This window comes from Ranitomeya variabilis, chromosome 4, assembly GCF_051348905.1.
Source record: "Ranitomeya variabilis isolate aRanVar5 chromosome 4, aRanVar5.hap1, whole genome shotgun sequence".
Lineage (NCBI taxonomy): Eukaryota > Metazoa > Chordata > Amphibia > Anura > Dendrobatidae > Ranitomeya > Ranitomeya variabilis.
In genome coordinates, this window is record NC_135235.1 from 756,053,312 (window position 1) to 756,080,820 (window position 27,509).

At 45.3% G+C, this 27,509-nt stretch overlaps 1 protein-coding gene across 1 annotated transcript; it reads right to left on the bottom strand.

Annotated features, from left to right (window-relative positions):
* On the bottom strand, window positions 1-26,957 carry LOC143766822 (uncharacterized). Its single transcript, XM_077254794.1, has 7 exons — window positions 26,914-26,957; window positions 17,289-17,438; window positions 16,980-17,159; window positions 16,773-16,896; window positions 16,592-16,689; window positions 16,303-16,393; window positions 1-3,239 (listed from the first exon to the last, which is right to left on the bottom strand). Exons 2-7 carry the CDS (start codon window positions 17,364-17,366, stop codon window positions 1,648-1,650), a joined length of 2,163 nt encoding a protein of 720 aa, XP_077110909.1. The 5' UTR covers window positions 17,367-17,438; window positions 26,914-26,957; the 3' UTR covers window positions 1-1,647.
* Between the last annotated feature and the right edge of the window lie 552 nt (window positions 26,958-27,509).

The window sequence follows — 27,509 nt, forward strand, 5'->3', positions numbered from 1 at the left end:
TTGCAACTCGTTGCTTACGGCGCAGGTCGCCGCACTGTCAAAACGACGCATCCGGAGGCACCCGCATACATGGGCATGGCCTGCATACCGACGTAGACGGAGCTGACCGGAGGAGATGCGGGCAGAGCTTTACGGAGGATGTACGCAGCCCTCCATCCACAAATGTGAAACCAGCCTTAACTCATCAAAGTGAAACATCTTTTTGATTAGTGCAGAAAGTCACACATCACATGCCACGTTAAAAAAATAAATAATAATAAAAAAAAGAACATTTTACTTTCACTGGGGATAGAACCCACGTTCCCTATTCCATGAAAGTAACCACTCAACCATCAGCTGAACTAGCAATGAATGGTTCCCTTTTCTTCCCTTGTGAGGTAAACCATTCATGTACTGCATTGAGGGTATCTGAAAAACAGTTTGATTTTGATGTTTGAAAGTAGTCAGGTATCAGACAAAAACATTTCGATTTTGATGTTTGAGAGAAGTCAAGTATCAGGTAAAGTATCAGACTGAAATCACTGAGCAAGGAGTTTGTGCCACATGTTTACATTGCTAGTAACATAAGCAAGTAGAAGAGTTCAACTGAGAGGATAACACAGTGGTAAGGTGTGCAGGCTTATAAACAGAGAGCTGAGAGTTCAACTCCACGCAATGGAAGTTTAAACATTTTTTTTTAATTATTATTTTTCTTATTATTTTAAACCAAAACTATGTGTGATGCAGTTGCTTCACCCCTAGGCTATAGATTAATTTATTAGAAAGCAGGAGGAAAATAAGAATATCAGATATTAAAAGTGGCACATGATAGGAGTTTGTGTGGTAACCTGCATAACTTAAAATAATAATCAAACATGGGGGATTTGAACCCAGAAGAAACTACACTCTAAAGACCACACACAGCAGCCTTACCACTGCACCACCAGCTCGAGAGAGATGGTAAGAATTAATTTTGTGAGATGAACCATTCAAGTACTGTAGTGAGGGACTCTGAATAACCTTTTTATTCTGTTTGAATGTGTCAGGTATCAACGTCAGGTATCAGACTCAGACATCAGACAAAGTATTTATGATGGTTGACTTTGATATGTGAAAGTCAGGTATCAGAAGCAGGTATCAGACAGAGTATTTCTGGTGTTTGACTTTGCTATGTGATCATGTCCTAAAATGAACACTGTCCGCTTGAATATGGGTCAATATTAAATAGTCTCCTTTGGTGAGGATGATGAAACACGTAGAAATCAGAGGCTTGGAGAGTGAGTGTGTATACGTCACCTCACCCTATATACTGAACTGTGGGGTACATGTTTTTTCTATTAGTCCCCTACTGACTAACCTTCAGGGGGTGAATTATGGGTATAGTTTTACATTTGGAACTAGTAAAGTTTATTTTTATCCTTTTGTCAGCAAACATGAGGAATGACAAGAGACAACCCCTTTAAGAAGATTCAATTTTGGTTCAAACTATTAAAACATTATGAACATAAAAAAGGCTTCTCCCCATGTGACGTCAGTTGATTTTCAAGTAAAATATTTCTGACATTAAGAAAATTAAAAAGGTTTCTCTTCTGTGTGACTGCTCTGATGTCTAACAAAAAGCACTTTCCATTTAAAACATTTCCCACAATCTGAACAGGAAAAAGGCTTCTACCCTGTGTGGGTTCTCTGGTGAGTAACAAGATTCCCTTTCTGGTTAAAACGTTTCCCACATTCTGAACATGAAAAAGGCTTCTTCCCTGTGTGGGTTATCTGGTGAGTAACCAAATATGTTTTCTGGGTAAAACATTTCCCACAATCTGAACAGGAAAAAGGCTTCTCCCCTGTGTGAGTTCTTTGGTGACTAACAAGACGACATTTATGGTTAAAACATTTCCCACATTCTGAACAGGAAAAAGGCTTCTCCCCTGTGTGGTTTCTCTGGTGACCAACAAGATTCCTTTTCAGGTTAAAACATTTCCCACATTCTGAACATGAAAAAGGCTTCTTCCCTGTGTGGGTTATCTGGTGAGTAACCAAATATGTTTTCTGGGTAAAACATTTCCCACAATCTGAACAGGAAAAAGGCTTCTCCCCTGTGTGAGTTCTATGGTGCCTAACCAAAACTGATTTGTGGATAAAACATTTCCCACATTCTGAACAGGTAAAAGGCTTCTCCCCTGTGTGGGTTCTCTGGTGAGTAACAAGATTCCCTTTCTGGTTAAAACTTTTCCCACATTCTGAACATGAAAAAGGCTTCTTCCATGTGTGGGTTATCTGGTGAGTAACCAAATCTGTTTTCTGGGTAAAACATTTCCCACATTCTGAACAGGAAAAAGGCTTCTCCCCTGTGTGGGTTCTTTGGTGACTAACAAGATGACATTTATGGTTAAAACATTTCCCACATTCTGAACAGGAAAAAGGCTTCTCCCCTGTGTGGTTTCTCTGGTGATCAACAAGATTCCTTTTCATGTTAAAACATTTCCCACATTCTGAACATGAAAAAGGCTTCTTCCCTGTGTGAGTTCTCTGGTGAGTAACCAAATCTGTTTTCTGGGTAAAACATTTCCCACATTCTGAACAGAAAAAAGGCTTCTCCCCCGTGTGGGTTCTCTGGTGACTAACAAGACGACATTTATGCTTAAAACATTTCCCACATTCTGAACAGGAAAAAGGCTTCTCCCCTGTGTGGGTTCTTTGGTGACTAACAAGATGACATTTATGGTTAAAACATTTCCCACATTCTGAACAGGAAAAAGGCTTCTCCCCTGTGTGGTTTCTCTGGTGACCAACAAGATTCCTTTTCAGGTTAAAACATTTCCCACATTCTGAACATGAAAAAGGCTTCTTCCCTGTGTGGGTTATCTGGTGAGTAACCAAATATGTTTTCTGGGTAAAACATTTCCCACATTCTGAACAGGAATAAGGCTTCTCCCCTGTGTGGGTTCTCTGGTGCCTAACAAGAAGACATTTATGGTTAAAACATTTCCCACATTCTGAACATGAAAATAACTTCTTTGCTTTAGGAGCAGTTTGTTTTTTAATGCCTCTTTTGTGACTTTGATTTTCCTTATTAGTCACTAATGAATCAGAAGATGGGACCTGTTTCATAGGATCAGATGACAGATCTTTGGTGTGAATTGATGATGATATATCTGGAGAAACAGCAATTACTTCAGTTGTATCTTGTAGGATCTCAAGATCATCGGATTTAAAAATTGAAGATGTCAGCTGTCCCTCTGATCTATTGGTACAGTCATCTGCTAAGATAAGAACATTTTATTAAAAAAAATTGTTTTTTTAAGTTTTACATTTTTAAACATTTCTACTTAAACTGTCCATAAAAGACAATGACTCTTCACAGTCTAATAGAAAACTTGTTGGATGAACCAGTTGTGTGTGGTGTTCAACTGTTTGTTCATTCTGTCTTCGAAATAACGAATAAAAAGAAACCAATCAATGTTATGTAGGCAAAAATAATGCCAAATCTCATCTCACAAAAAAACAAGTCACCACTCAGGTCCATCATCTGTCACTGGAAATACAGAGGATCCCACATTATTAGTGACTCAAAGGCTGTTGAAAAGTAACAGTTTCTATAAACCAATCCAGCAAAATCCGCTCTCACTTCTGAGTCTTGCAGTGTGCTCAAACAACATTTAGGATCCCTGTATTTAGCAATATTATCGTGAGAAGAATCCACTTAATTTGCGGTGTGTGTCTCCTAGAGCACAATCTGGGCACTATGTGCTGGGTAGTAAAATGGCACATGTGTAATTTTCACTCTCCAACATCCACTGCGCCTTAATTTCTGGAAAATGGCTGTGGAGTCAAAATATTCACTCCTCCTACACACTTGGTCAAAATTGTTGGTACCCCTCATTTAAAGACTGAAAAACCCACAATAGTCACAGAAATAACTTGAATCTGACAAAAGTAATAATAAATAGATCTATGAAAATGAACAAATTAAAGTCACACATTGCCTTTCAACCAGGTTTCCACAGATTTAAAAAAAAAAATAAAACTCGTGGAATAGGCTTGGACAGAAATTATGGTACTCTTAACCGCTTTGTGACCACCAACAATAGATAAACGTTGGCGCTGCACAAAGCCCTGCTAGCGCCGGCATATAGCTACCATTTGTCTACGGTCAGCGGTTTTGTGTTGTGCTCTTCGGGACCCCCACGTACCTTATAATGAGGGGATTCTGGCACACAACAGTTCCTGTGACCCCCGACTTCATCAAGACCTGATTGATTCAGGTCCTGTGGATGTCAGCATCACACCAGCCAATGAGACAAATCACTAGGAAAGTTTTTTTATAGCAACAAACTTTCCCGGGTGATCTGCCACATAAAAACGCCGTTTCTCCTCTGATCTCCAGTCAGTGAGAGATTAGAGGAGAATCAGTGTTACAAGTGCTGCTGGCAACAGCTGTGTCAGTCAGCGATCTTGTTATAAAGTAAACAAAAAAACAGATAAGGCAGGTTAGGGTTAGTGCTATAGTTAGGGTTACTGTTAGGCTAACTTTAGGGTTAGGCTAAAGAAGTAGGCTTTTCTCAATTGTCTCCCCAATAACTTGGTCACTTCAGAGTTTTCTATAAGCTTGCTAGAGCATATTGTCCTACAAATAAATTTATATGCGTCTCAATTCATCAGCCAGAATCCATGATCCTATTACATTTTTAGGACTTACATTCGTTATGGGGCTTGTTAAAAAAAAATGAGCATTCGGTCCTATTGGTCCAACTGCCCTGTTCAAGCCACCCCAATGTTTTCTGCCGTCTTCCTAGGACCAGTTATGAAATGCTCATGAGATTTTGGCATTTTAACGACAAGAGTCAATGCCTGCCCAGAAATGACCCAGAACATGACAGACTATTCAAAATCAGACCCATTATCAAAGACTTGACAGAAAAGTTCTTAAAGCTTTACACCTCAACAGAAAACATTTCCATTGATGAGTCCCTTATAAAATTCAAAGGAAGACTGCACCTCAAGCAATTTATTCCTTCTAAGAGGGCAAGGTTCGACTTAAAGCTTTATAAAATTTGCGACAGTTCAACCGGATACAGATCAGCTTTTTGCATTTATGAGGGGAAAGATAGCCAACTAAACCCACCAGGATGCCTTATTTATCTGGGGACATCTGGAAAAACCGTTTGGGAGCTGATAACTCCATTATTACAAAAAGGCTACAATCTGTATGTTGACAACTATTACACCAGCATACCCCTATTTAAAAGTCTGAGGCCATGTGCACACGTTAAGTATTTTTCGCGTTTTTTTCGCGTTTTTTCGCTATAAAAACGTGATAAAAACGCGAAAAAAACGCTTACATATGCCTCCCATTATTTTAAGTGTATTCCGCATTTTTTGTGCAAATGTAGCCTTTTTTTCCGCGAAAAAATCGCATCGCGGAAAAAAAAGCAACATGTTGATTAAAATGCGGAATTGCAGGGGATTCCGCACACCTAGGGGTCCATTGATCTGCTTACTTCCCGCACGGGGCTGTGCCCACCATGCGGGAAGTAAGCAGATTATGTGCGGTTGGTACCCAGGGTGGAGGAGAGGAGACTCTCCTCCACGCACTGGGCACCATATAAGTGGTCAAAAAATAAGAATTAAAATAAAAAATAGCGATATACTCACCCTCGATGTCTTCCCGCCTCCACTGCACGCTGTCGCTTCGGTTCCTGTAGCTGATGTGCGGCGAAGGACCTTGCCGATGACGTCACTGTCCTGTGATTGGTCGTGAGCGGTCATGTGACCGCTCCCGTGACGTCACGGAAGGTCCTGTGCGCACAGACCAGCTATAGGAAGACGAACGGACGCCGCTGATGAGATGTCTGGGTGAGTATAAGCATTTTTTTATTTTTTTTATTTTTTTTTAAACATTCTATCTTTTACTATTGATGCTGCATAAGCTGCATCTATAGTAAAAAGTTGGTCACACTTGTCAAACAGTATGTTTGACAAGTGTGACCAACTTGTCAGTCAGTTTTCCAAGCGATGCTACAGATCGCTTGGAAAACTTTAGCATTCTGCAAGCTAATTACGCTTGCAGAATGCTAAAAAAACGCGAAAAAAAAAATGCGGATTTCTTGCAGAAAATTTCCGGTTTTCTTCAGGAAATTTCTGCAAGAAATCCGCAACGTGTGCACATACCCTGATAGAACATAACATGGGGGCTTGTGGGACCATTTGCCATTTGCAAAAATGGTCAGGGGTTTCCACAAGCATTGGTCAATGAAAAGTTCTGAAAGGGGCTTTACGCAATGGAGAGCTTTATCCTGAGCTTGATCCACACAGAAGCCACAAGGGCCACTGCAGACCAACAGGGATCCACTACTCCAAAACCTGTGTATACCATTGACTACAACAAATATTTTGGGGGTGTGGACCATTGCAGATCAGGTTCTACAGCCATACCGGGTATCAAGAAAATCATATTCCTGGTATAAAAAGTTAGTCATTTATTTGTTTCAGGTGGCCACATATTCTTTTGTGTTATACAAAAAAGCCGGAAATGCAGATACTTTCCTTGATGATCAGGAAAAGGTAATTGAAAATCTTGTTTTGAAAATTTTGTCCTCGCCAATCCTGTAGAATCTGAAGATGTCAGAAGACTCACTGAGCGACATTTTATTGCCCTCATTCCAGCAACTGAAACAAGAAAGAACCCCAGAGAAGATGTCGTGTATGTTCTAAGAGAGGAATGAGGCATGATACCCGTTATTGTTGCCCACAATGCCCATCATTGCCGGCCTTATGCCTCCATGACTGATTTACAATCTTCAACACAGAACCACGTTTTTAAACTGTTTTGACATTCAAGCATTTGGTTTATTTAGTGACAGACACATTTGAGTAGAGTGACTTGAGTGACTTAATTTCCGGGGGTAGGTGGGATGTCGTCTCCAGACACACAAGCTGGGCACAATATATTGGGCACTACAATGACAATTTTTGCTCTAAAACTTCCACTACGTGTTTCTGGAAATCACCCATGTAGAGAACTAATTGTCATTATATCCATAGATGAATTCCCAGAGGGGTGTCATTTCCAACACGGGGTCACTTCATGGGGGGATCCTGTTGTTCTGGCACTTAACAGCTCTCCAAAGTGCCATAACAGCAGAATCCCCCCTGATGTGACCCCATTTTGGTAATGACACCCCTCTGGGAATTGGAAATGACACCCCTCTGTGAATTCATCTATGGGTGTAGTGACCATTTACCTTCAGTATCTACCTATTTTACAATGTAAAATTTGTGGCTAAAACAACATTTTAGTGGTAAAAATGTAATTATTTTTTCTTCACTGCCCAATGGTATAATTTTCTATGGAACAGCTGCGTCAGTATGCTCACTGCACCACTAGAAGAATTCATTCAGGGAAGTATTATGTAAAATGCAGTCACTTTTGGGGGCTTATGCTGTTCTGGCACCTCAAGGGCTCTGACAATGTGACATGTCACCCACAAACAATTCCAGCAAAATCTGCTCTCCTTCCCTTCTGAGCTCTGCCATGCGCCCAAACAGTGGTTTTCCCCCACATATGGGATGTCGGCATACTCAGGACAAATTGCACAACAACTTTGGAAGTCCAATTTCTCCTGTTACCTTTTGGAAAAAAAAATGAGGGCGAAAAGATTATTTTTTGTAGAAAAAATACACGTCAGGGGCTGGGGTATCGGCGTGCTCAGGAGAAATTGCAAAACAAAATATATAGTCCATTTTCTCCTGCTACCCTTGTGAAAGTTTATTTTTTCCTTCCACATTCCGTTCATTCCTGTGAAGCACCTGAAGGGTTAATAAATAGTGATGAGCGAGTGTACTCGTTGCTCGGGTTTTCCTGAGCACGCTGGGGGTGACCTCCGAGCATTTGTTATTGCTCGGAGATATAGTTTTCATCGCCTCAGTTGCATGATTTACGGCTTCCAGATAAGCTGAATACATGTGGGAATTCCCTAACAAACAGGCATTCCTCACATGTATTCAGCGCATCTGGAAGCCATCTAATACTACAGAGTAGCAGGTAACACCATGGTCCAAGCCTAGGGGTCCCAGTGTAAGTCCAGATCCATGTAATGGTGTTAAAGCGCGATTAGCAAGGCAATCCTTGGGATATGGAAAGCAGAGAAGATAGTGCCAAGCATGTTCATGGTGGAGATCTTTTGAGCTGCCAGTTGACCACGAACAGTGCTCCCAATACATTGTGTCTGCAAACTGTTCCAGCTAGATCTGCATTCAAACAGCTAAATGGCGCTCCTTCCCTTCTGAACACTGCCATTTGCCCAGAGAGTAGTGTACAATCGTATCTAGGGTATTGTGAGAAGTTTTAGTTTTCTATTATCCTTTGTGAGTAATTCCAAAGTTATCACCACATAGAGTGACACACGTCAGATTTTAACCCCTTTCTGCCATCTAATGGAATAGTACGTCTGATGGCAGATCCCCTGCTTTGATGCGGCTCCTGAGGTGAGCCCACATCAAAGCCGGGGCATGTCAGCTGTTTTGTACAGCTAACATATGCCTGCTATAACGGTGGGTGGAATCGTGTTCCACCCGCCACTATTAACTAGTTAAATGCCGATGTCAAATGCTGACAGCTGCATTTAACAAGCGCTTCTGGCCATACGGCCACAAATGCGCGCACAGGTGACCCCCGTCACGTAATCGGGGGTCATCGGTGCATTGGCATAACAACCAGAGGTCTCCTGAAAACCTCTATGGTTGTTGATGCCAGATTGCTGCGAGCACCACCCTGTGGTCGGCGCTCATAGTAATGCTGTAATTCAGATACATAGAGGTGATCTGAGCATTACGTCTATGTAGCGGAGCCGATCAGGCTATGCCAGCTTCTAGCCTCCCATGGAGGCTCCTGAAGTATGGCAAAAGAAAAATTTTTTTTTACAAAAATATGAAAAAAAAATAGAAGTTCAAATCACTCCCCTTTCGCCCCATTCAAAATAAAACAATAATAAAAAAAAAAAGTCAAACCTACACATATTTGGTATCGCCGCGTTCAGAATCGCCCGGTCTATCAATAAAAAAAATAATTAACCTGATCGCTAAACGCCGTAATGAGAAAAAAATTCCAAAAGCCAGAAATACTTTTATTGGTCGCCGCGACATTGCATTAAAATGCAATAACAGGCAATCAAAGGATCACATCTTCACCAAAATGGTATCATTAAAAAATGTCAGCGCGGCATGCAAAAAAATAAGCCGTCACCCAACCCCAGATCACGGAAAATGGAAAATTTGCGCAATTTTTTCTTTTTAGCAAAGTTTGAAATTTTTTTTACTAATTACATTAAAAATAACCTAGACATGTTTGGTGTCTATGAACTCGTAATGACCTGAAGAATCATAATGGCAGCTCAGTTTTAGCATTTAGTGAACCTAGCAAAAAAGCCAAACAAAAACACCAAGGTTACTTACCGGTAGCCGGTTTTTCCGGAACCCATGATGGCACACCTGAGAGAGGGGATCCGCCCAGTCAGGACAGGAAACCCTACTGAAAATAACAGAGCGGTACCTTTCTGTCGCTTCAGTTGGTTTTCAGAGATGAGAGGCCCCCCTGGTTAGTATACATGGCAATCCATTACCACATCAAATTAACTAAAAAAGCACCCAAAACAATAGTGCACACCGAAGGGATGATAAAGGGGGGAATACACGGGTGCCGTAATGGGTTCCGGAAAAACTGGCTACCGGTAAGTAACCTTGGTGTTTTCCCTTCCCCCATGACGGCACACCTGAGAGACTTTTGTAGAATGAAACCTTAGGGAGGGACCACCGCTTGTAGTACTAGACAGTAGAGGAAGAAAGATCTAGCCGGTAGTGCTTGAAAAAAGTTGAGGGTGAGGACAAGGTAGCAGCCTTGCAAATTTGATCAATTGATACCTCAGCCTTTTCTGCCAAGGAGGTAGCCACGGCTCTGGTGGAGTGAGCCTTGATGCCTTCAGGAACCGGAGAGCCATCCGCGGAGTAGGATAAACTAATGGCCTCCCTGACCCATCTAGCAATAGTACTTTTAGGTACCCCACACCCTCTTTTGCTACCCTGAAAGGCTACGAAAAGGGTTTGATCTTTCCTCCACTGACTAGTCATGGTCATGTATTGTAACATAGATCTTCTTACATCTAGCATGTGGAACTTTTGTTTCCCTGAATTTCTAGGATTACTACATAATGATGGTAAAGTAATCTCTTGACTCCTATGGAACTTTTGAACCACCTTGGGGAGATACGCCGGGTCTGGTCTTAGAACGATCCTGTCATCAAAAACCTGAGTATAAGGAGAGCATATTGACAGGGCCTGTAAATCACTTACCCTTGAAACGGTTCTACTAGTAGCCTTAACATCGGTGCGTAGGGTAAGTAACTTAGGTGATAACTCCTGTAAGGGCTCAAAAGGGTCTTTAGTTAGGGCTTCTAAGACTAAATTTAGATCCCAAGGAGGGATTTTTGGGATACCGACCCGTCGAGATCTACTACAAGATTTTATAAATCGTGAAACCCATCTATTTGAGGCAAGATTACAGTTATATAGGGCCCCCAAGGCTGAAACCTGAACTTTAAGGGTGCAGGTTGCTAACCCAAGATGTAATCCTGCTTGCCGAAATTCTAGGATAGGACCCACTGGAGCCACCTCCCCCAATGGTTCACCCAGGAAGTTAAGAAATGTTTTCCATGTCCTACCATAGATCCTAGAGGTTATGGGTTTTCTGCTTTTCAATAGGGTGGATATTAAACCTGGTGAGAATCCTTGGCGACTTAGTAATGCCCTCTCAAATTCCAGGCTGCCAGATGGAAGCCCTTCACCTGAGAGTGGGTCACTCCACCCTGGGTTAGCAGGTCCGGAACCTCTGGCAGAATCCATGGGTCCACTACCGACATCTGCCTTAGAAGAAAGAACCATGGTCTCCTTGGCCAGAATGGAGCAATGAGGATTATTTTCGCTTGATCCTCTCTGATCACAGCTGGAATCATCACTATCGGGGGGAATGCGTAGGCCAGAGAGAACTTCCAGGGTATCAGTAGGGCATCTACTGCAAAAGGATGTTCTCTTAGATTTAAGGAGAAGAACTTTTTGACTTTTTTGTTGTGTGAGTTGGCAAATAAGTCTATTTTTGGTGTGCCCCAGGCTTGGAATATTTGTTGGAATATCTGGAGGTTTATGGACCATTCCCCCTGTCTTAAGCCTCTGCGACTCAGGAAGTCTGCTTGTCTGTTTTCTATGCCCCTTATCAGGGCTGGACTGGCCATCTGGCAAATGCCAGAAGGGCCTGCCTGGTCATGGGCTGCCTTGTCTGCTACGATGTTAACAGAATCTGTGTTCTCAAGATACCCATACTGTTAACAGTTGTGATGGAGCTTGCTAACTTTGTCACTTACCCCAGCAGGCCACTGGTATCATTAGAAATATTGGTCTTGCAGTAAATCTTCCTTTCCTCCATTCAAGGTAATATTAGTAATATATCCCATCTGGTGCTTGTGGATGGGGACCGCATGGGCCTGTGCGATTTCAAATGCCAGGGCTAAATTTCATCCCCAGTCCGTACCTGCCCCTGATGTGTAGTGCCGTCAGGGATGACAGGTGTTGTTCTGCCAACTGAAAGAGTAGATCTGATACTTCCATGAGGCCTTTGGACCTCGTCCCCCCTGATGATTGATATACGCCATTACTGCTCGATTGTCCGTCATGATTCGAGTATGGCGGCCCCAGAGAAAAGGGAGAAAATGTCCTAGGGCTTTTTCCACTGCCCATAGCTCTTTTTCGTTTGACCCATAGTTTCTTTCTAGTAAGGACCAGGTTCCTTGAACTGAGTGAGACCTCAGGTGAGCCCCCCAACCTGTACTGCTTGCGTCGGTCGTGATGATGTCTTTGACCGGATTTTGCCACTGAACCCCTATTGTCAGGTGGTCTTCCACCGTCCACCAAACTAGGGAATTCCTTACGCCCAGGGAGAGACATAGATTTCCTTCTAAATGCCCTCTTAACAGTCTTTGAGCTGAGAGAACTTCCCACTGTAGTTGTCTTAGGTGGAATTGTGCCCATCCTGCTGCCGGAATACACGATGTCAACGAGCCTAGTAGGGACATCACCTTTCTTAGAGTCATTGCTGGTTGATGTATTGCTGTACCAGCCAGGTTTATTATCTTGGCTACTTTCTTTTCTGGAAGGAGGCAGAGCTGACGCTCGGAGTCCAGCATTAACCCCAGGAAGGACTGTAGTTTTACTGGTACTAATCTTGACTTGGGGATATTTATTATCCAACACAGCTCCATTAGAGTTGATGTTACCACTGGGATACTTGATGAGTACAGTGGGACTCTGACCTCCCTATTACAAGGAAATCGTCCAGGTATGGGACAATTACTACATCCTGGGACTGGAGGTATAACATAACTTCCACCATTGCTTTGGTGAAAACCCTGGGGGCTGTAGACAGGCCAAATGGAAGGGCTGTATATTGGTAATGCTTTATCTTATTCTGAATATAGAGAGCTACTCTCAAGTATTTCCGATATTCCTGATATACTGATATATTGGTATATGGTAGTACGCATCTTTTAAGTCTATTACTGCTATGAAGCAGTGTTGGAAGAGGAGTTTTATGGTCGTGCTTATAGACTCCATCTTGAAGGAGTAGTTCTCTATCGATTGGTTGAACTTCCTTAGATTTCTTTTAGTTCTCCAAGAGCCATCCGGTTTTTGGATTAAAAAGAGGGGGGAGTAAAATCCGCCTCTTTCTTCCCGAGCCGGGACTTCCTGAAGAACCTTTTTGTGAATGAGTCCCAAGACCTCCGTCTCCACGGCAGATTGCTCCTGCTGGGACTTTCTTCGGGGAGTTATTATAAAGTTTTGCCAGGGTTGACGGATTAATTTTATTTTTATGCCGTCTTTGATAATATTCACGACCCAGGTACTGGGGGAGATATTTATCCAGCCGGAAAGAAGAGGGAGAGTCTTCCTCCCACTTCTGGCGTAATGTCATTGGGGGGATTTTTTTGCTCATGTAGAGGGCCCTTTAAAAATGTAGCCCGATCCTCTCTTATCCTTAAAGTCCCAATTTTTCCTCTCCCCTGGGAGGCAACCTATGCTATATCTTCTCCTCCGAAAAAAAGGTTTTTTGGAATCTTTAGGGATAATGGGAAAAACTTTCTTTTTATCCCCTGCATGTTCCTGGATCTCTTCTAGTTTTTTGCCAAAAAGGAGTTGGCCGTCACATGGAATGGAGCACAGCTTATGTTAAGATGGCAAATCCCCCGGACAACCCTTGAACCAAAGGGCTCTTCTTGCCGGATTGGACAAGCCCGCTGCTCTGGCTGTTAGTCTTGCGGAATCTCCAGAAGAGTCAGCCAAGAAAGCTGCTGCTCCTTGCACTGAAGATATATTTGCAAGGATGTCGCCTCTGGGTATTTTGTCCCTTAGATGATCCCCTATCTGCTGTAGCCAGACCAAGAGAGCACGGGCCGTACACGTCCCAGCAATTGCTGCCTTCAGGCCCCCCGCTGAGGCTTCCCAGATATGTCTCAGAAAATTATCTGCTTTTTTATCAGGTCTTTAAGAACACCCGAGTCTTCTAATGGAAGGGACGATCTTTTTAAACATTTGGCTACTGCCCCGTCAATTTTAGGGATCTTCTCCCAGGATTCAGAGTCTTTTTCCTCAAAAGGATATCTCCTTTTGGATGAAGAAGGCAAAGTACCCATTTTTTCAGGTTTTTTCCACTCTTTCTTAATTAATGCTTTGATTTTCGCATTGACCGGAAACATGCGTTTCCTTTTCTCTTCTAAGCCACCAAACATGACATCTTCTAGTGACCTAGGTGTCTTCTCCGACTTAAGACCCATTGCAGATCTAACTGCTTTAACTAATTTGTCTACATCCTCAGTTGAAAAACATGGACGACCTCCTGAATCAGTCCGAGGAGGAATCTGAAGACTGGATAGAGGCCGAGGAGGTAGAGGGAGATCGGGACAATTTATGACTCTCCTGTCTCTGAGAGGCATCTGACTCTGTAGACGCCTTATGGCTTTTCCTTCTCGGTTTATTAAGGGCCATTTTCAAGGAGTCTTTTATTTCTGCCTGTATTATGGCTTTAAGGCTAGTGGCGAAATTAGGGGTCTCTTCTTGTATGGTTTTATTAATGCAGTTAGCACAGAGATCCTTCTGCCACTGAACTGCAAGCGGGTCTTTACAAAGGTCACACTCTTGGTTCTTTGTTTTACCGCTAGATTTCCTGGACCCCTAATGATCAAACAGAAAAAATGGACTCTGTTACCATAAGGGTGACATTCACGTAGATCACTCACCACCGCCGACAATCAAGGGTACCAGTTTTGGAGGCTGGACAGATGCACGTGAAGCGTCCCTCCTGGACGCCGACGAGTCTTGCCGGACAGGACAACTGCTGCTCCTACCACTTGAGCGGCTACTCCTGGTATGCTGGTGGCTCGGCAAGGCATCTGGCGAGAGCTCCTGATGCTGCCGCTGTGATGGCGGCTGCTGCTGCTCTTGCCCCACTTCCACGATGAAGTTTCTGGGCATGAGTGCGTCTTCTGTGGTTATCACCCCTTTTATGGGGGATCCACTGCACTCCCAGCCTCCTCTGGTGCCCAATAGTGGCCCCTCCCCTGCTCTGCCGCACCACCGGAGTCTTTATCCACCGGCCGGCGTTTTCTTCATGGGCGCCGCCATCTTGGATCCGGCGCCCGCCTTCGACGACACACAGGCACGCCCATTCCCAGCGTGACTTCAGGCGGGCGACCCGGAAGCGGCCGCCGCATGGCAGAGAGAGGAGGGCAGCGTGGCAGCCACGGAAGGAACTTGGCCATCCGACCCTGCTGCACAGACGTCCGCTCAGACGAAGAGCCCCGGAGCACCCGCAGACGGCGCCTCCAGACCCCGAGCTCCGATACACAGGCGCTGCCTGTTCTTCCACGCCGGGACGGGAGCTGGGTAAGTGGAACTTCACCACCGTGTTCAGCACGAAGGTCCCTGTCAGGACAGGAAACCCAACTGAAGCGACAGAGAGGTACCACCCTTTTATTTTCAGTTGGGTTCCTGTCCTGACTGGGCGGATCCCCTCTCTCAGGTGTGCCATCATGGGGGAAGGGAAAAACAAGTGTGGGATTGCACGTTTTGACAATTTCACTGCACTTGGAATTGTTTTCCTGCTTTCAGGTACAAGACATGGTAAAACCAATGATGTCGTTCAAAAGTACAACTAGTTCCGCAAATGATAAGCACTCACATGGTCAAATTGACAGAAAAATAAAAAAGTTATGGCTCTGGGAAGGAGGAGAGGGAAAAAACAAAAAAAGCTCCAGGGGTTAAGGGGTTAAAAATGGTGCCTGATTAAGAACACAAAACTGGCTGCGGGAAGAGGATAAATCAGAGTATTGTGGACACTACTGTAATCAAAAACTGACTATAGACAATAACATCTACTGAAATGCTCAAACTGAACAGTCTCCATCAGTAATAAATGAGGAGCTAGTGGTGAAACCTCTCTGGGGTAATTAGAGCACGGGGCTCGGTGACTTCACAATCTAAACTATCGGAAGCTCCAATATTTTCTGTCAGATGAGTTTCAAGAAGAAATATTACACATTTATAGAGAACTGTGTATAATAGTGCAGAGCGGAGATGTCTTAAAGGGAACCTGTCAGCAGGATTGTGCTCAGTGACTACAGACACTGTCAGGTCGGTGCCGTTATACTGATTACACCGATACCTGGTGATGAAATCTGTCTTGTGGTTGTTGTTTAATCTGTATTTGTAGTTTACAGTTAATGAGATTCTCGTTGTCGATCATAAAAGTGAAGTTTGGCCAGAAAGACTGGATCTGGTCTTGTAGGGACCATATGATCACATTCAGCAGCACAGAAGGGAGAGAAGGGAGATTCATCGGATAAGATCTCAGTGTTCTCGGAGGCCAACAGCATCATTACCCTCCGCTTTCTCTTACAGGCCCATCATATTATTTTTCTTCAAGTGATTTTCTATCTTGTCAGCACATTCTACGTACGCTGTCACTTGGCTTTATAGTTCACAGATCTGGGCAGGTAACAACGTCTCCTAAACCCAGGGGGTAGGTGGATCTACCAGGTTGTAAGTTCTATAGAAAAGGGCTTTCAATGCCCAAAGTCATTTGAACAGTTTTGGGTGGAGGAGAATGTTGTGGTCTAGAGGCAAAATGGTGATCATGGTAATACGGCCGGACTACACCACCGATAAAGCAGCCACAGCCGGTGATGAGAAGAATCTGTGACCTCTCTGCATTTAGTGATCACTACTCACCTGGGTAGCCATATGTGGGAATCTCCTCTTTACACCGCTCATCCCCCCTCACATATGTCTCTGTAGTATTAATATGGGTCAGATCTTCACCCTGAAACAAATATTGTAAAAGTCACCGACAGATGGAGAAGTCCCATCTATGATCAGCTCTAATCCTGCCATCTCCACCGTTCTCATTACACAAGTATAAAACATATAATACTGGTGGATAAAACAAGACTGAGCACAAGACCTTCACCGGCGTCCACACATCATAGGGGAGATCTCCTGACACCTTCCCTCCATCTACCTGATGATCCTGAGGAGCATTGGGATCTTCTTGCTTACAGTCCTGTGGAAGAAGAGGACGGGGACATCTCTCTGGTGTTGTCCTCTTACTGGATAGATCTGGAGGAAACACATACAGGGACTGAATTCATTCTTTACATACAGATAATTATAGGCCGTGTGTATTTAGTCCTGTCTATTACCTGGAGATGTGAGGGGCTGGGGAACCTCCATTATGACGTTCTTGTACAGATCTCTGTGTCCTTCTAAATACTCCCACTCCTCCATGGAGAAATAGACAGCGACATCCTGACACCTTATAGGAACCTGACACATACAATGATACCGTCATCCCCCCGATCCCTTCATAGTGTTACTGTATAATGTCCCAGCATTCCTAGCACTGTCACCTCTCCAGTCAGCAGCTCAATCATCTTGTAGGTGAGTTCTAGGATCTTCTGGTCATTGATGTCCTCATGGATCAGGGGGTGAGGTGGAGGCCCCGTGATTGGGCTCAGGGGTCTTCCCCATCCCTCAGACACAGGGTCCTGACAGCGATCACTAGAGGTCTTCTTCACCACTGTGTAATCCTGGTTATGGAGAGACACATTAATAAACCTCACTACAGACATTTCCAGAGTCCTCACCTCTCCAGTTCTGTCCATCTGTTATTCCCATAGATAAGAATGATGTAATGTGACGTCATCAGAATCTCTCACCTCTCCAGTAAGCCGGAAGAGGATCTCTAGGGTGAGGTGTAATATCCTCTCCGCCATCTTGTCTCTGTCCATATCCATCTTTGATGGGTAAATCAGGACAATTCTCTTTTGTAGAAGATCTTCACTGAGAGGATCCGATATTGTAGAGACCTGAATGAGAAGATGAGCTGATGTAACATCATAAGAATCCTGTGTAATAATACAATTACTGGAGATAATAAGGGAAACATATGAGGAGATTTATTATTTTACAGTATTTAGTTTCCTTCTTTACATCTACTAATAAATCCTATATATTTAGGCCACAGACAACAAGCAGTTTCTTCCTCGGAGTCGGCAGCTGAATACGTTTCTCATAGACTCATCTTCCATAACGCTAATTCTCGTCTCATTTACCGACCCTGGAATCGGCATTAGCAATACTGCAGGAGATATTCATTACACGCAACATGAGAAATAACTACTTCATGGTGAGGACGACATCTTCATCTTCTACTACGGCTCTAGAGACATATTAGGCAGAGTCGGTCATTGACTCCATCACCACCGGCCGTCTATATGAAGCGGCCCTGCGCTTAGTAACCCGATATTTACCCTGGTTACCATTGTAAAACATCACTGGCATCGTTGCTTTTGCTGTCAAACACAACTATATACGGCGATCTGACGACCAAATAAAGTTCTGAACTTTCAGCAACGACCAGCGATATCACAGCGGGATCCAGATCGCTGCTGCGTGTCAAACACAACGATATCGCTATCCAGGACGCTGCAATGTCACGGATCGCTATCGTTATCGCTGCAAAGTCGTTTAATGTGAAGGTACCTTAAGCCTGTTTAGGGTGAACTCCCCTATTTACATCCTGATCTGGAGAAATAGGAGTTCAGTTCCTGTCAGGCAGACAGAAGAAGTGGAGCTCTGCTGGCATGAAGTGCTGCAACTCCTGGGAAGAGACACTAAAAGGTGAATATACTGCAGAGAGTGTGCAGGAAAACAGAGCACAGGAGAGGAATACCAGAGGGAGATCAGCCAGGAACAAGCTGATCCTTTCTGAAACGCAGAAGCCGGTAGTCAGAAACACCGAGGGAGTAACTGTCTCCAAGCCTTGCTCCAGAGACCGGCAGGACAGTCAATTCCAAGTTGGCTGCCCGACCTTATTACCTAAGAAGGCACGGAGGCAAATTGTGGGAGAGGGGCGTCTCTAGGGTCCCTATAAATAAGCTCCAGGCCTACCCAGTCATACGGGTTGTCCTATCCATACCATCTGGGAGACAGAGAGGAAGAAATAACATCTACAACATCTACAAGAGTTGGGAGAATCTCACCGGGAAGCTCAGCAGGGAGGTACTACAACACACAGGCGCTAGTAGGAAGGCTACTGATTTCCACCTGGATAAGGGAACTCTGGAATTGCCTTCAGACGACCGGACTCTGCCTGCCCTGTCATCTGGCGCTCCGGGCTGAGGATACCATCTGAAGTCTTCAGTAAACAAGGTAAAAGACTGCAAACCTGTCTCCTCGTTCTTTATTACACCTTGCCCATATATAAACTCTGACTGGACGCCCCTGAGGGCCACATACCGGGTCAGCCACCGTGACATCCCCCGAACCGCAGGACCCGGTGCCGAGTAGCCCATTGCCCTACACTGGGGGTGATCCAGATCTGACATCCTGAATTTCAGAGGATAATCCTCCGATAGAGGAGTCTGGAGGCGACTCTCTCATACAGACCCCAGGAAAGCTGGAATATTTGTGTGTATGGGGGAGTCGGGAGAGATGTCCGTCTGCCAAATGACCGTTCAGTCAACTCTTATCTCATGTGTATGGGGCCGTTAGTATAAAGGTACCGTTACACTAAACGACTTACCAACGATCACGACCAGCGATACGACCTGGCCGTGATCGTTGGTAAGTCGTTGTGTGGTCGCTGGGGAGCTGTCACACAGACAGTTCTCTCCAGCGACCAACGATCAGGGGAACGACTTCGGCATCGTTGAAACTGTCTTCAACGATGCCGAAGTCCCCGGGTAACCAGGGTAAACATCGGGTTACTAAGTGCAGGGCCGCGCTTAGTAACCCGATGTTTACCCTGGTTACAAGTGAACACATGGCTGGATCGGTGTCACACACGCCGATCTAGCGATGACAGCGGGTGATCAGCGACCAAATAAAGGTCCTGATCACTCCCTACGACCAACGCGATCTCCCAGCAGGGGCCTGATCGTTGGTCGCTGTCACACATAACGAGATCGTTAGCGGGATCGTTGCTACGTCACCAAATATCGTGACGTTGCAACGATATCGTTAACGAAATCGTTATGTGTGAAGGTACCTTTACACTGACAGCAGTGATGATACACGGCACTACAGTAGTACAGGGCATCACCGGAGCCATCAGAGGCTTGTATGTTGTGTGGTCGCACTGATCAGAGGGGTTTAACAAAGGGTTAAAGTGAAAAACATCATAGTTTCAGCAATAAGAAATAACCATCACTATATGGAAAGCAGAGTCACTGCACAATGTTAGTTACGTCTCGTCCATAACTACTTTATTAGAGGAGGAGATAGAAATCACAGGTCCGACAGCAACAGCTGGAATTGGGCCCTCCAACGTAAAGAAAAAAAAAAAAAAAAAAATTATATATATATATATATATATATATATATATATATATATATATATATATATATATATATCTCTGAGTGTATGTATGTATGTATATATGTGTGTGTGTGTCAAGCCACGCCCATTCCACATAGAAACCAATCACTAAGCATCTATTATTTCAGCAGAGCTGTGTAAAAGAAGCTGAGCAGTGATTGGTTGCTATGAGCAGCAGTTTTCCCACTCCACAACACCTCAGCAGACACTGACCGGGTGGGAGACATCTATCATCCCTGGGAACATAAGCTCCAGCCATTGTCTGCCCCCCAGAAAGGAGCAGAGAGCACATGACAGAAATGAATCCCCCTCCTCTATTACTGCCGCGCTCTATTGTTACCGGCGTAGAAAATCGCATCATCAGCGGCCGCACACAGAGCCGCACTGCCAGGGTACATAACAGCACATCTCCAGGAACTCCCTGCTCAGCACCACCCAGCTCAGGACTATGGGATGGAGGATGTGTGATGGTATATGGGCACGGGACTATGGGATGGAGGATGTGTGATGGGTATATGGGCACGGGACTATGGGATGGAGGATGTGTGATGGATATATGGGCACTGGACTATGGGATGGAGGATGTGTGATGGGTATATGGGCACTGGACTATGGGATGGAGGATGTGTTATGATGGGCGTATGGGTACTGGACTATGGGATGCAGGATGTGTGATGATCTCCCGCTTTGTCTACAGCAACATCCTTTTCTGTGCCCTCCCTGCTAAAACCCTTGCACTTCTCCAGTCCATCCTTAACTCTGCTGCCCAACTAATTCATCTCTCTCCTCGCTACTCCTCCGCTTCTCCCCTCTGCAAATCTCTTCACTGGCTACCATTCCCTCTTGCCTTGTCCATGTATGGTTTGGTCCAGTAGCCCATGTATCATCAGATTGTCCTGGTTCCTTGACATCTGACGCAGACCTTGTTAATCCAGGTGATGTCCGAGCCGGCATGACTCTCTTTGTTCAGGACACTCTCATGTTTATTGAGGTAGGCACCATAGTGTTATGGACCAATACTGGTATATCATGTCCAACAGGGCAGAGCCAAGAGTTGAACCCCAGTCTTCCACATTGTTGGCCGTGATTTTACTAAACGTGGCACATGTATTGCCGGCTTCTATTATGTCTTTTACCGACTTTTTCCGATCTTAAGAAAAATGCTCGTGTTACCGATCATGAATCCCAATATACCATATTTGTGCCGAATTTATGTTTGGCGTTCATTTGCCGAACATATTTGCTCATCTCTAATTATGGCCACCACATCCTGATACACAAAATAAAACCCCCACTCAGTATGGAGGCATTTACAGTCCACCACAACCCCAGTATAATGGCCACTACCAGCCACACATTCAGTATGAGAGTCCCAACAGCTCTTCTCTTAATATGATGCCCCACAATTCCTGATATTTGAAAAAAAAAATAACCACACACACTAAAATTGACAAATCTCCGGGCCCGGATGGGATACACCCCCGAGTACTGCAGGAATTAAGTACAGTCATTGATAGACCATTATTTTTAATCTTTAAAGACTCCATAATAACAGGGTCTGTACCACAGGACTGGCGTATAGCAAATGTGGTGCCAATATTCAAAAAGGGGACAAAATCTGAACTTGGAAATTATAGGCCAGTAAGCTTAACCTCTACTGTGGGTAAAATCCTGGAGGGCATTCTAAGGGATGCTATACTGGAGTATCTGAAGAGGAATAACCTCATGACCCAGTATCAGCACGGGTTTACTAGGGACCGTTCATGTCAGACTAATCTGATCAGCTTCTATGAAGAGGTAAGTTCCGGACTGGACCAAGGGAACCCAGTGGACGTAGTGTATATGGACTTTTCAAAAGCTTTTGATACGGTGCCACACAAAAAGTTGATACATAAAATTAGAATAATGGGGATAGGGGAAAATATGTGTAAGTGGCTTAAGAGCTGGCTCAGGGATAGGAAACAAAGGGTGGTTATTAATGGAGCACACTCGGACTGGGTCGCAGTTAGCAGTGGGGTACCACAGGGGTCAGTATTGGGCCCTCTTAACATATTTATTAATGACCTTGTAGGGGGCATTCAGAGTAGAATTTCAATATTTGCAGATGACACTAAACTCTGCAGGGTAATCAATACAGAGGAGGACAATTTTATATTACAGGATGATTTATGTAAACTAGAAGCTTGGGCTGATAAATGGCAAATGAGCTTTAATGGGGATAAATGTGAGGTCATGCACTTGGGTAGAAGTAATAAGATGTATAATTATGTGCTTAATTCTAAAACTCTGGGCAAAACCGCCAATGAAAAAGACCTGGGAGTATGGGTGGATGACAAACTCACATTTAGTGGCCAGTGTCAGGCAGCTGCTACAAAGGCAAGTAAAATAATGGGATGCATTAAAAGAGGCATAGATGCTCATGAGGAGAACATAATTTTACCTCTATACAAGTCTCTAGTGCGACCACCCTTAGAATACTGTGCACAGTTCTGGTCTCCGGTGTGTATAAGAAAGACATAGCTGAACTAGAGCGGGTGCAGAGAAGAGCGACCAAGGTTATTAGAGGACTGGGGGGTCTGCAATACCAAGATAGGTTATTACACTTGGGGCTATTTAGTTTGGAAAAACGAAGACTAAGGGGTGATCTTATGTTAATGTATAAATATATGAGGGGACAGTACAAAGACCTTTCTGCAGGCGCTGGGCCTCTCTGACCTTTCTCGGTCCCTGCGCACTGCAGTACTTTGCTCTGCCCTCAACAGGGCAGACAAAGTATACCTGCATCGGAGCCGCGGCGTGAAGACCAGAAGAGGACGTCATGGAATGAAGATAGGAGGCGCCGGAGCGGAACTGAGAAGCCCATTTGACCGGACCGCAGCGAGACCGCCCCTGGGTGAGTATAATCTAACCTCTTTTTCTCCTCTTTCAGGTAACATCGGGGGCTTATCTACAGCATTACAGAATGCTGTAGATAAGCCCCTGATGACGGTGAGCTTACCTCACCATCGATTTTGGGGGTGACAGGTTCCCTTTAAAGTCTTCCTTCAACCTTGATAACTATGTTACTCAGCCAACCCGGTTCCTGAGGTGCGCTGCTCTGGTCTGTGCGGTGTGAGGACTGAGGCTCCGTACTACAGGTGTGATGTAGTGACGTCATTGTGCCTGCAGTGCACGGAGTCTCAGACTCAGAAGCGAAGGCTGAATGGTGGATCAGGAGCTTTCCACTCCCTGATTCACTAATCTATTCAGCGGTATCACCGTCATGGGAATGTGCATATCACTGAAATTGTGATGATGGGAAGGAGAGGGTGACCAATACCACACCCCACCAAGCCCTGTCAATTCATAGGCATCATAGCAACCGAGTGGGCTACCTTTATGGATGATACACTCCTGCCTATCCAACTATCGTATGGTAAATATCTCATAGATCCTGGGTTCATTAGTATTTGCACCAAGAATGAGACTAAGCGAGTATTTTATTAATTGTCGGTGGTCGGAGGTAGTCAGTGAGGTGGATGGTGCCATATTGTGCTTGTAGGGGGCAGTACTGTGGAAACATTAGAAAGTGGGGGGCTGGCAGTACTGTGGGGACACACTGTTTGTGAGGGGGATGCCAGTCCTGTGGAAATGCAACACCCCAGGTAACAGGTTGTTGCAGTGATGTTGCCTTCCTTCTGGGGTGGGCGATATCATGCGTAGAGGCAAGGATGATTCTCTTTACCAGGTAAGTACACGCATTCAACACATTCTGAATCCAGGCCGGGAGGGGAGCTCAGGACCCGGATTCAGGGGAGCTTCCCTCAAATATGGATATATATCCTGGTCTGGTGGAGGAGTTAGGCAGTCTGAGAGAGACACAGAAGGAGAAGAAAGTCTGAGATAGCAGATATTGGAGCTGGCAGCCAGGATTGTGCTGCGGCTTCAGGGAAGAGAGAGAACCTGAAAGGTAGTTGCATGCAGTGGAGCATTGAGGAAAGAAGCGCAGGAGCGGAACAGGGCTCAGAGGTGAACTGTGACCAGGCACCCTCAGAGCTAAAGTGCAGAAACCGGGTACCAGGAGCCCGAGGCTTTTGTGGGACTCTAAGACACGAAGCAGAACCGGAGGGCACTAGACTACTCGTGTCACGCCGTAAGCGGTGATAAAGGGGCAGGATGGCGTACTGGGATCCACACCTGTCCCTGCCACTATAATGGGGCCCTGGCTTTCCCTTATCTCAGGGGTACCTATGATGGTTAGGAGGCCCGAGCCGCCAGCTTATCCCTGTCTCCTGTGCAGGCCCTATCAGTGACCCCCTCTCCCCCCAATGAGGTGGACTGCGCCAGTGTAATACAACAACAAATAACAGGGTATACAGACAAGGTAACTAAAAGTCTCTAACTCACCAAATGCTCACACAACCACAGAGAAGGGAAGGGAAAAAACTAGGAAGGAAAACAGGTTTAACATGCAACCAAAACAGCAGACACCAATCTCTGTAAATAAACCTCCAACACTACGCTCCATCAACCTCCAAGCCAGGCAGTAGAACTGATCACTGACACTAGCTGTAGTCAGGACTGGGTCTATATAGAGGATCAGATTACAAAATCCACTTCAGCAGAGTGAGACTCAGCTCTCAGCAATAAGGTTAACTCCTGCACTGCTGGCACAAAGCAGCCAGGTCAGAATACAGGTGAAGAGCTTCTGTTCACTGTGTGTGAACGAGGCCCAGAGCGCTGCGGTTCTCTGGAACCTCTCTGTCGTGGTAGCCCCGTGACAACACGGTAACTGCCCACACCAAGCATGAGGTACAGCTGTACTCTAAGAGCCCGGGTCGTGGTAGAGACCCTATAAAAAGGCTCAAACTGCCTACCGTGCAGGCAACAGTCCCAGGACAGGAGAGAGACGATTCCTTGCCAGCAAGCTACAAGCTGCAGGGACCTCGCCATCTTAGCGCAAGTAGGAAAGGCTTATGGCCCTCACCTGGGAGAGGGATCACCTTTGCCTTCAAGCCGGCAGGACCACACCACCACCACCCGTGCCTGGTATCCTGGACTGTGGCCTGCTAATAACTGTAAACCAGGTAAAGACTTTACAACTTGTGTCCTCCACTTATTCGTCGACATACACCATCTTTGCCACACACCTTGGTAGTCCTGTGGACCCCGCTTCCTGTGGGAAGCGTCACCATCATTGCTGCAACAACATCCCCCAGAGGACCCCTTTAAAACAGCGTCGGTCACCCTGACCGAAAACCACAGGTGGCGTCATGACAGACTTTTATCACAATTCCCCTTTAAAACAGGTTCCCCTTTTACAGTGAGTCCCAGGGCAATGGATCGGGTCGCAGCCACCGTGACATCCCCTTTAACAGCGACCAGACCCGGTGCCGAGTATCCCGCTGCCCTGGTGGGCGACTCAGAAAATTATCCTGTGTCTGTGGTTAGCCACTATTGTGGGAACAAAAAACTGTGTGTGGTGGGATGATGGTACTGTGGGAACTTTATACTGTGTGTGGGAGTATAGCGGTACTGTGAGAACATTATGCTGTGTGTGGGGGTATGGCGGTACTATGAGAAGATTATACTATGTGTGGGGGTATGGCGGTACTGTGAGAAGTTTATACTGTGTGTGGTAGGATAGAGGTACTGTAGGAACATACGGTGTGTGGGGTATGGCGGTACTATGAGAATATTATACTGTGTTTGGTGGGATGGCGGTACTGTGAGAACATTATACTGTGTGTGGGGTATGGCGGTACTATGAGAAGATTATACTGTGTGTGGTGGGATGGCAGTACTGTGAGAACATTATACTATGTGTGGGGTTATGGCGGTACTGTGGAACATTATACTGTGTGTGCGGTATGGCGGTACTGTGAGAACATTATACTGTGTGTGGGGTATGGCGGTACTATGAGAACATTATACTGTGTGTGTGGGGGTATGGCGGTACTATGAGAACATTATACTGTGCGTGGTGGGATGGCGGTACTGTGAGAACATTATACTGTGTGTGGGGTATGGCGGTACTATGAGAACATTATACTGTGTGTGGTGGGTATGGCGGTACTGTAGGAACATTATACTGTGTGTGGTGGGTATGGCGGTACTGTAGGAACATTATACTGTGTGTGGGGGTATGGCGGTACTATGAGAAGATTATACTGTGTGTGGGGGTATGGCGGTACTATGAGAACATTATACTGTGTGGGGGGGTATGGCGGTACTATGAGAACATTATACTGTGTGTGGGGGTATGGTGGTACTATGAGAACATTATACTGTGTGTGGGGGTATGGCGGTACTATGAGAACATTATACTGTGTGTGGGGGTATGGCGGTACTATGAGAACATTATACTATGTGTGGGGGGGTATGGCGGTACTATGAGAACATTATACTGTGTGAGCGCCATCATATATATTGTATAAGGGGTGTAAAAAGGAGAGTCATAAAAAAGCCTCCTCAGGGCTGTGCTGCATTTGTACAGACTGCTATCTGCCGTCCAGACGGGACCATGTGACACCAATGGGAAGAGGGAGGTTTCCGGAGGGAAGAGTCTAGAGGGTGCACCTGGTCAGGAGACCTTGATGGCGCAGTTACTGAGATTATAAAGGCCGGAGCCCCAAAGGCAGAACAGATTTGGCGCCAACAAAGGAAAGGGGTGCGGGGAAGACTCTGAGGTACCAGCTCCTGGTAAAGTGCCCGAGGCAGCTGGGTGTGGGGCAGAACCTGCTTACAGGGCATAATGGGGGCATTACACTGTGTGGGGCCAAGAAAGGGGCCCTGTACTAGGAGAACACTCCGCTCCCTCACTTCCTGTCCTCCATAGTTGGCTCGTATGTATCTATTACAGGAAACAGAACAACAACGTTATGGTTCTTATAAAGGGGCAACAACAACCCCAAAAGAGTCTCCTCCGTGCAGAAGGGGTTAATGTCCCCGGCTGCGCTCAGTACTGGGGAATCTCCACATACCTCCACCTGCAGAGCCGCACTCCACAGATATGGCTGCTCTGTGCGCACAGGACCTGTGATGAGGTCACAGGGGGAGGAGTCAGGAGTCACGTGATCCGCAGTGACGACGCTACATGGAGACTTCTCCTCAGTCAGTGACATTCCCGCCATTATTCGCCCTCACTACTGGCACAATCACCTCGCGCCGCCTTTTCTACACAATGTTCTGTGTGGAATGTAACGTGTGATTTCTCTGCTTGGAGTCTGACACCACACATGAGGGGATTATTATTTATTTCTATATCACCATTGATTCCATGGTGCTGTACATAAGAAGGGGTTACATACAAATTACAGATATCACTTACAAACTAACAATCACAGACTGATACAGAGGGGCGAGGACCCTGCCCTTGCGGGCTTACATTTTACAGGATGGTAGGGATGGAGACAGCAGGTTGAGGGTTTCAGGAGCTCTGGTGTTGGTGAGGTGGTAGCTTCAGTAGTGATGAGGCGGCAGCGGGGTCAGTGCAGGCTGTAGGATTTCCTGAAGAGATTGGTTTTCAGGTTCTGTCTGAAGGATCCGAATGTGGTTGATAGTCGGATGTGTTTTGGCA

Bases quoted from the DNA above. Each gene is read 5' to 3' on its own strand.
- LOC143766822 (XM_077254794.1), bottom strand. From the start codon at position 17,366: ATGGATATGGACAGAGACAAGATGGCGGAGAGGATATTACACCTCACC. The intron at 17,160-17,288 runs GTGAGAGATTCT...CTCCATAACCAG, and splicing joins TCTTCCGGCTTACTGGAGAG to GATTACACAGTGGTGAAGAA. The intron at 16,897-16,979 runs GTGACAGTGCTA...TGTATGTGTCAG, and splicing joins TTGAGCTGCTGACTGGAGAG to GTTCCTATAAGGTGTCAGGA.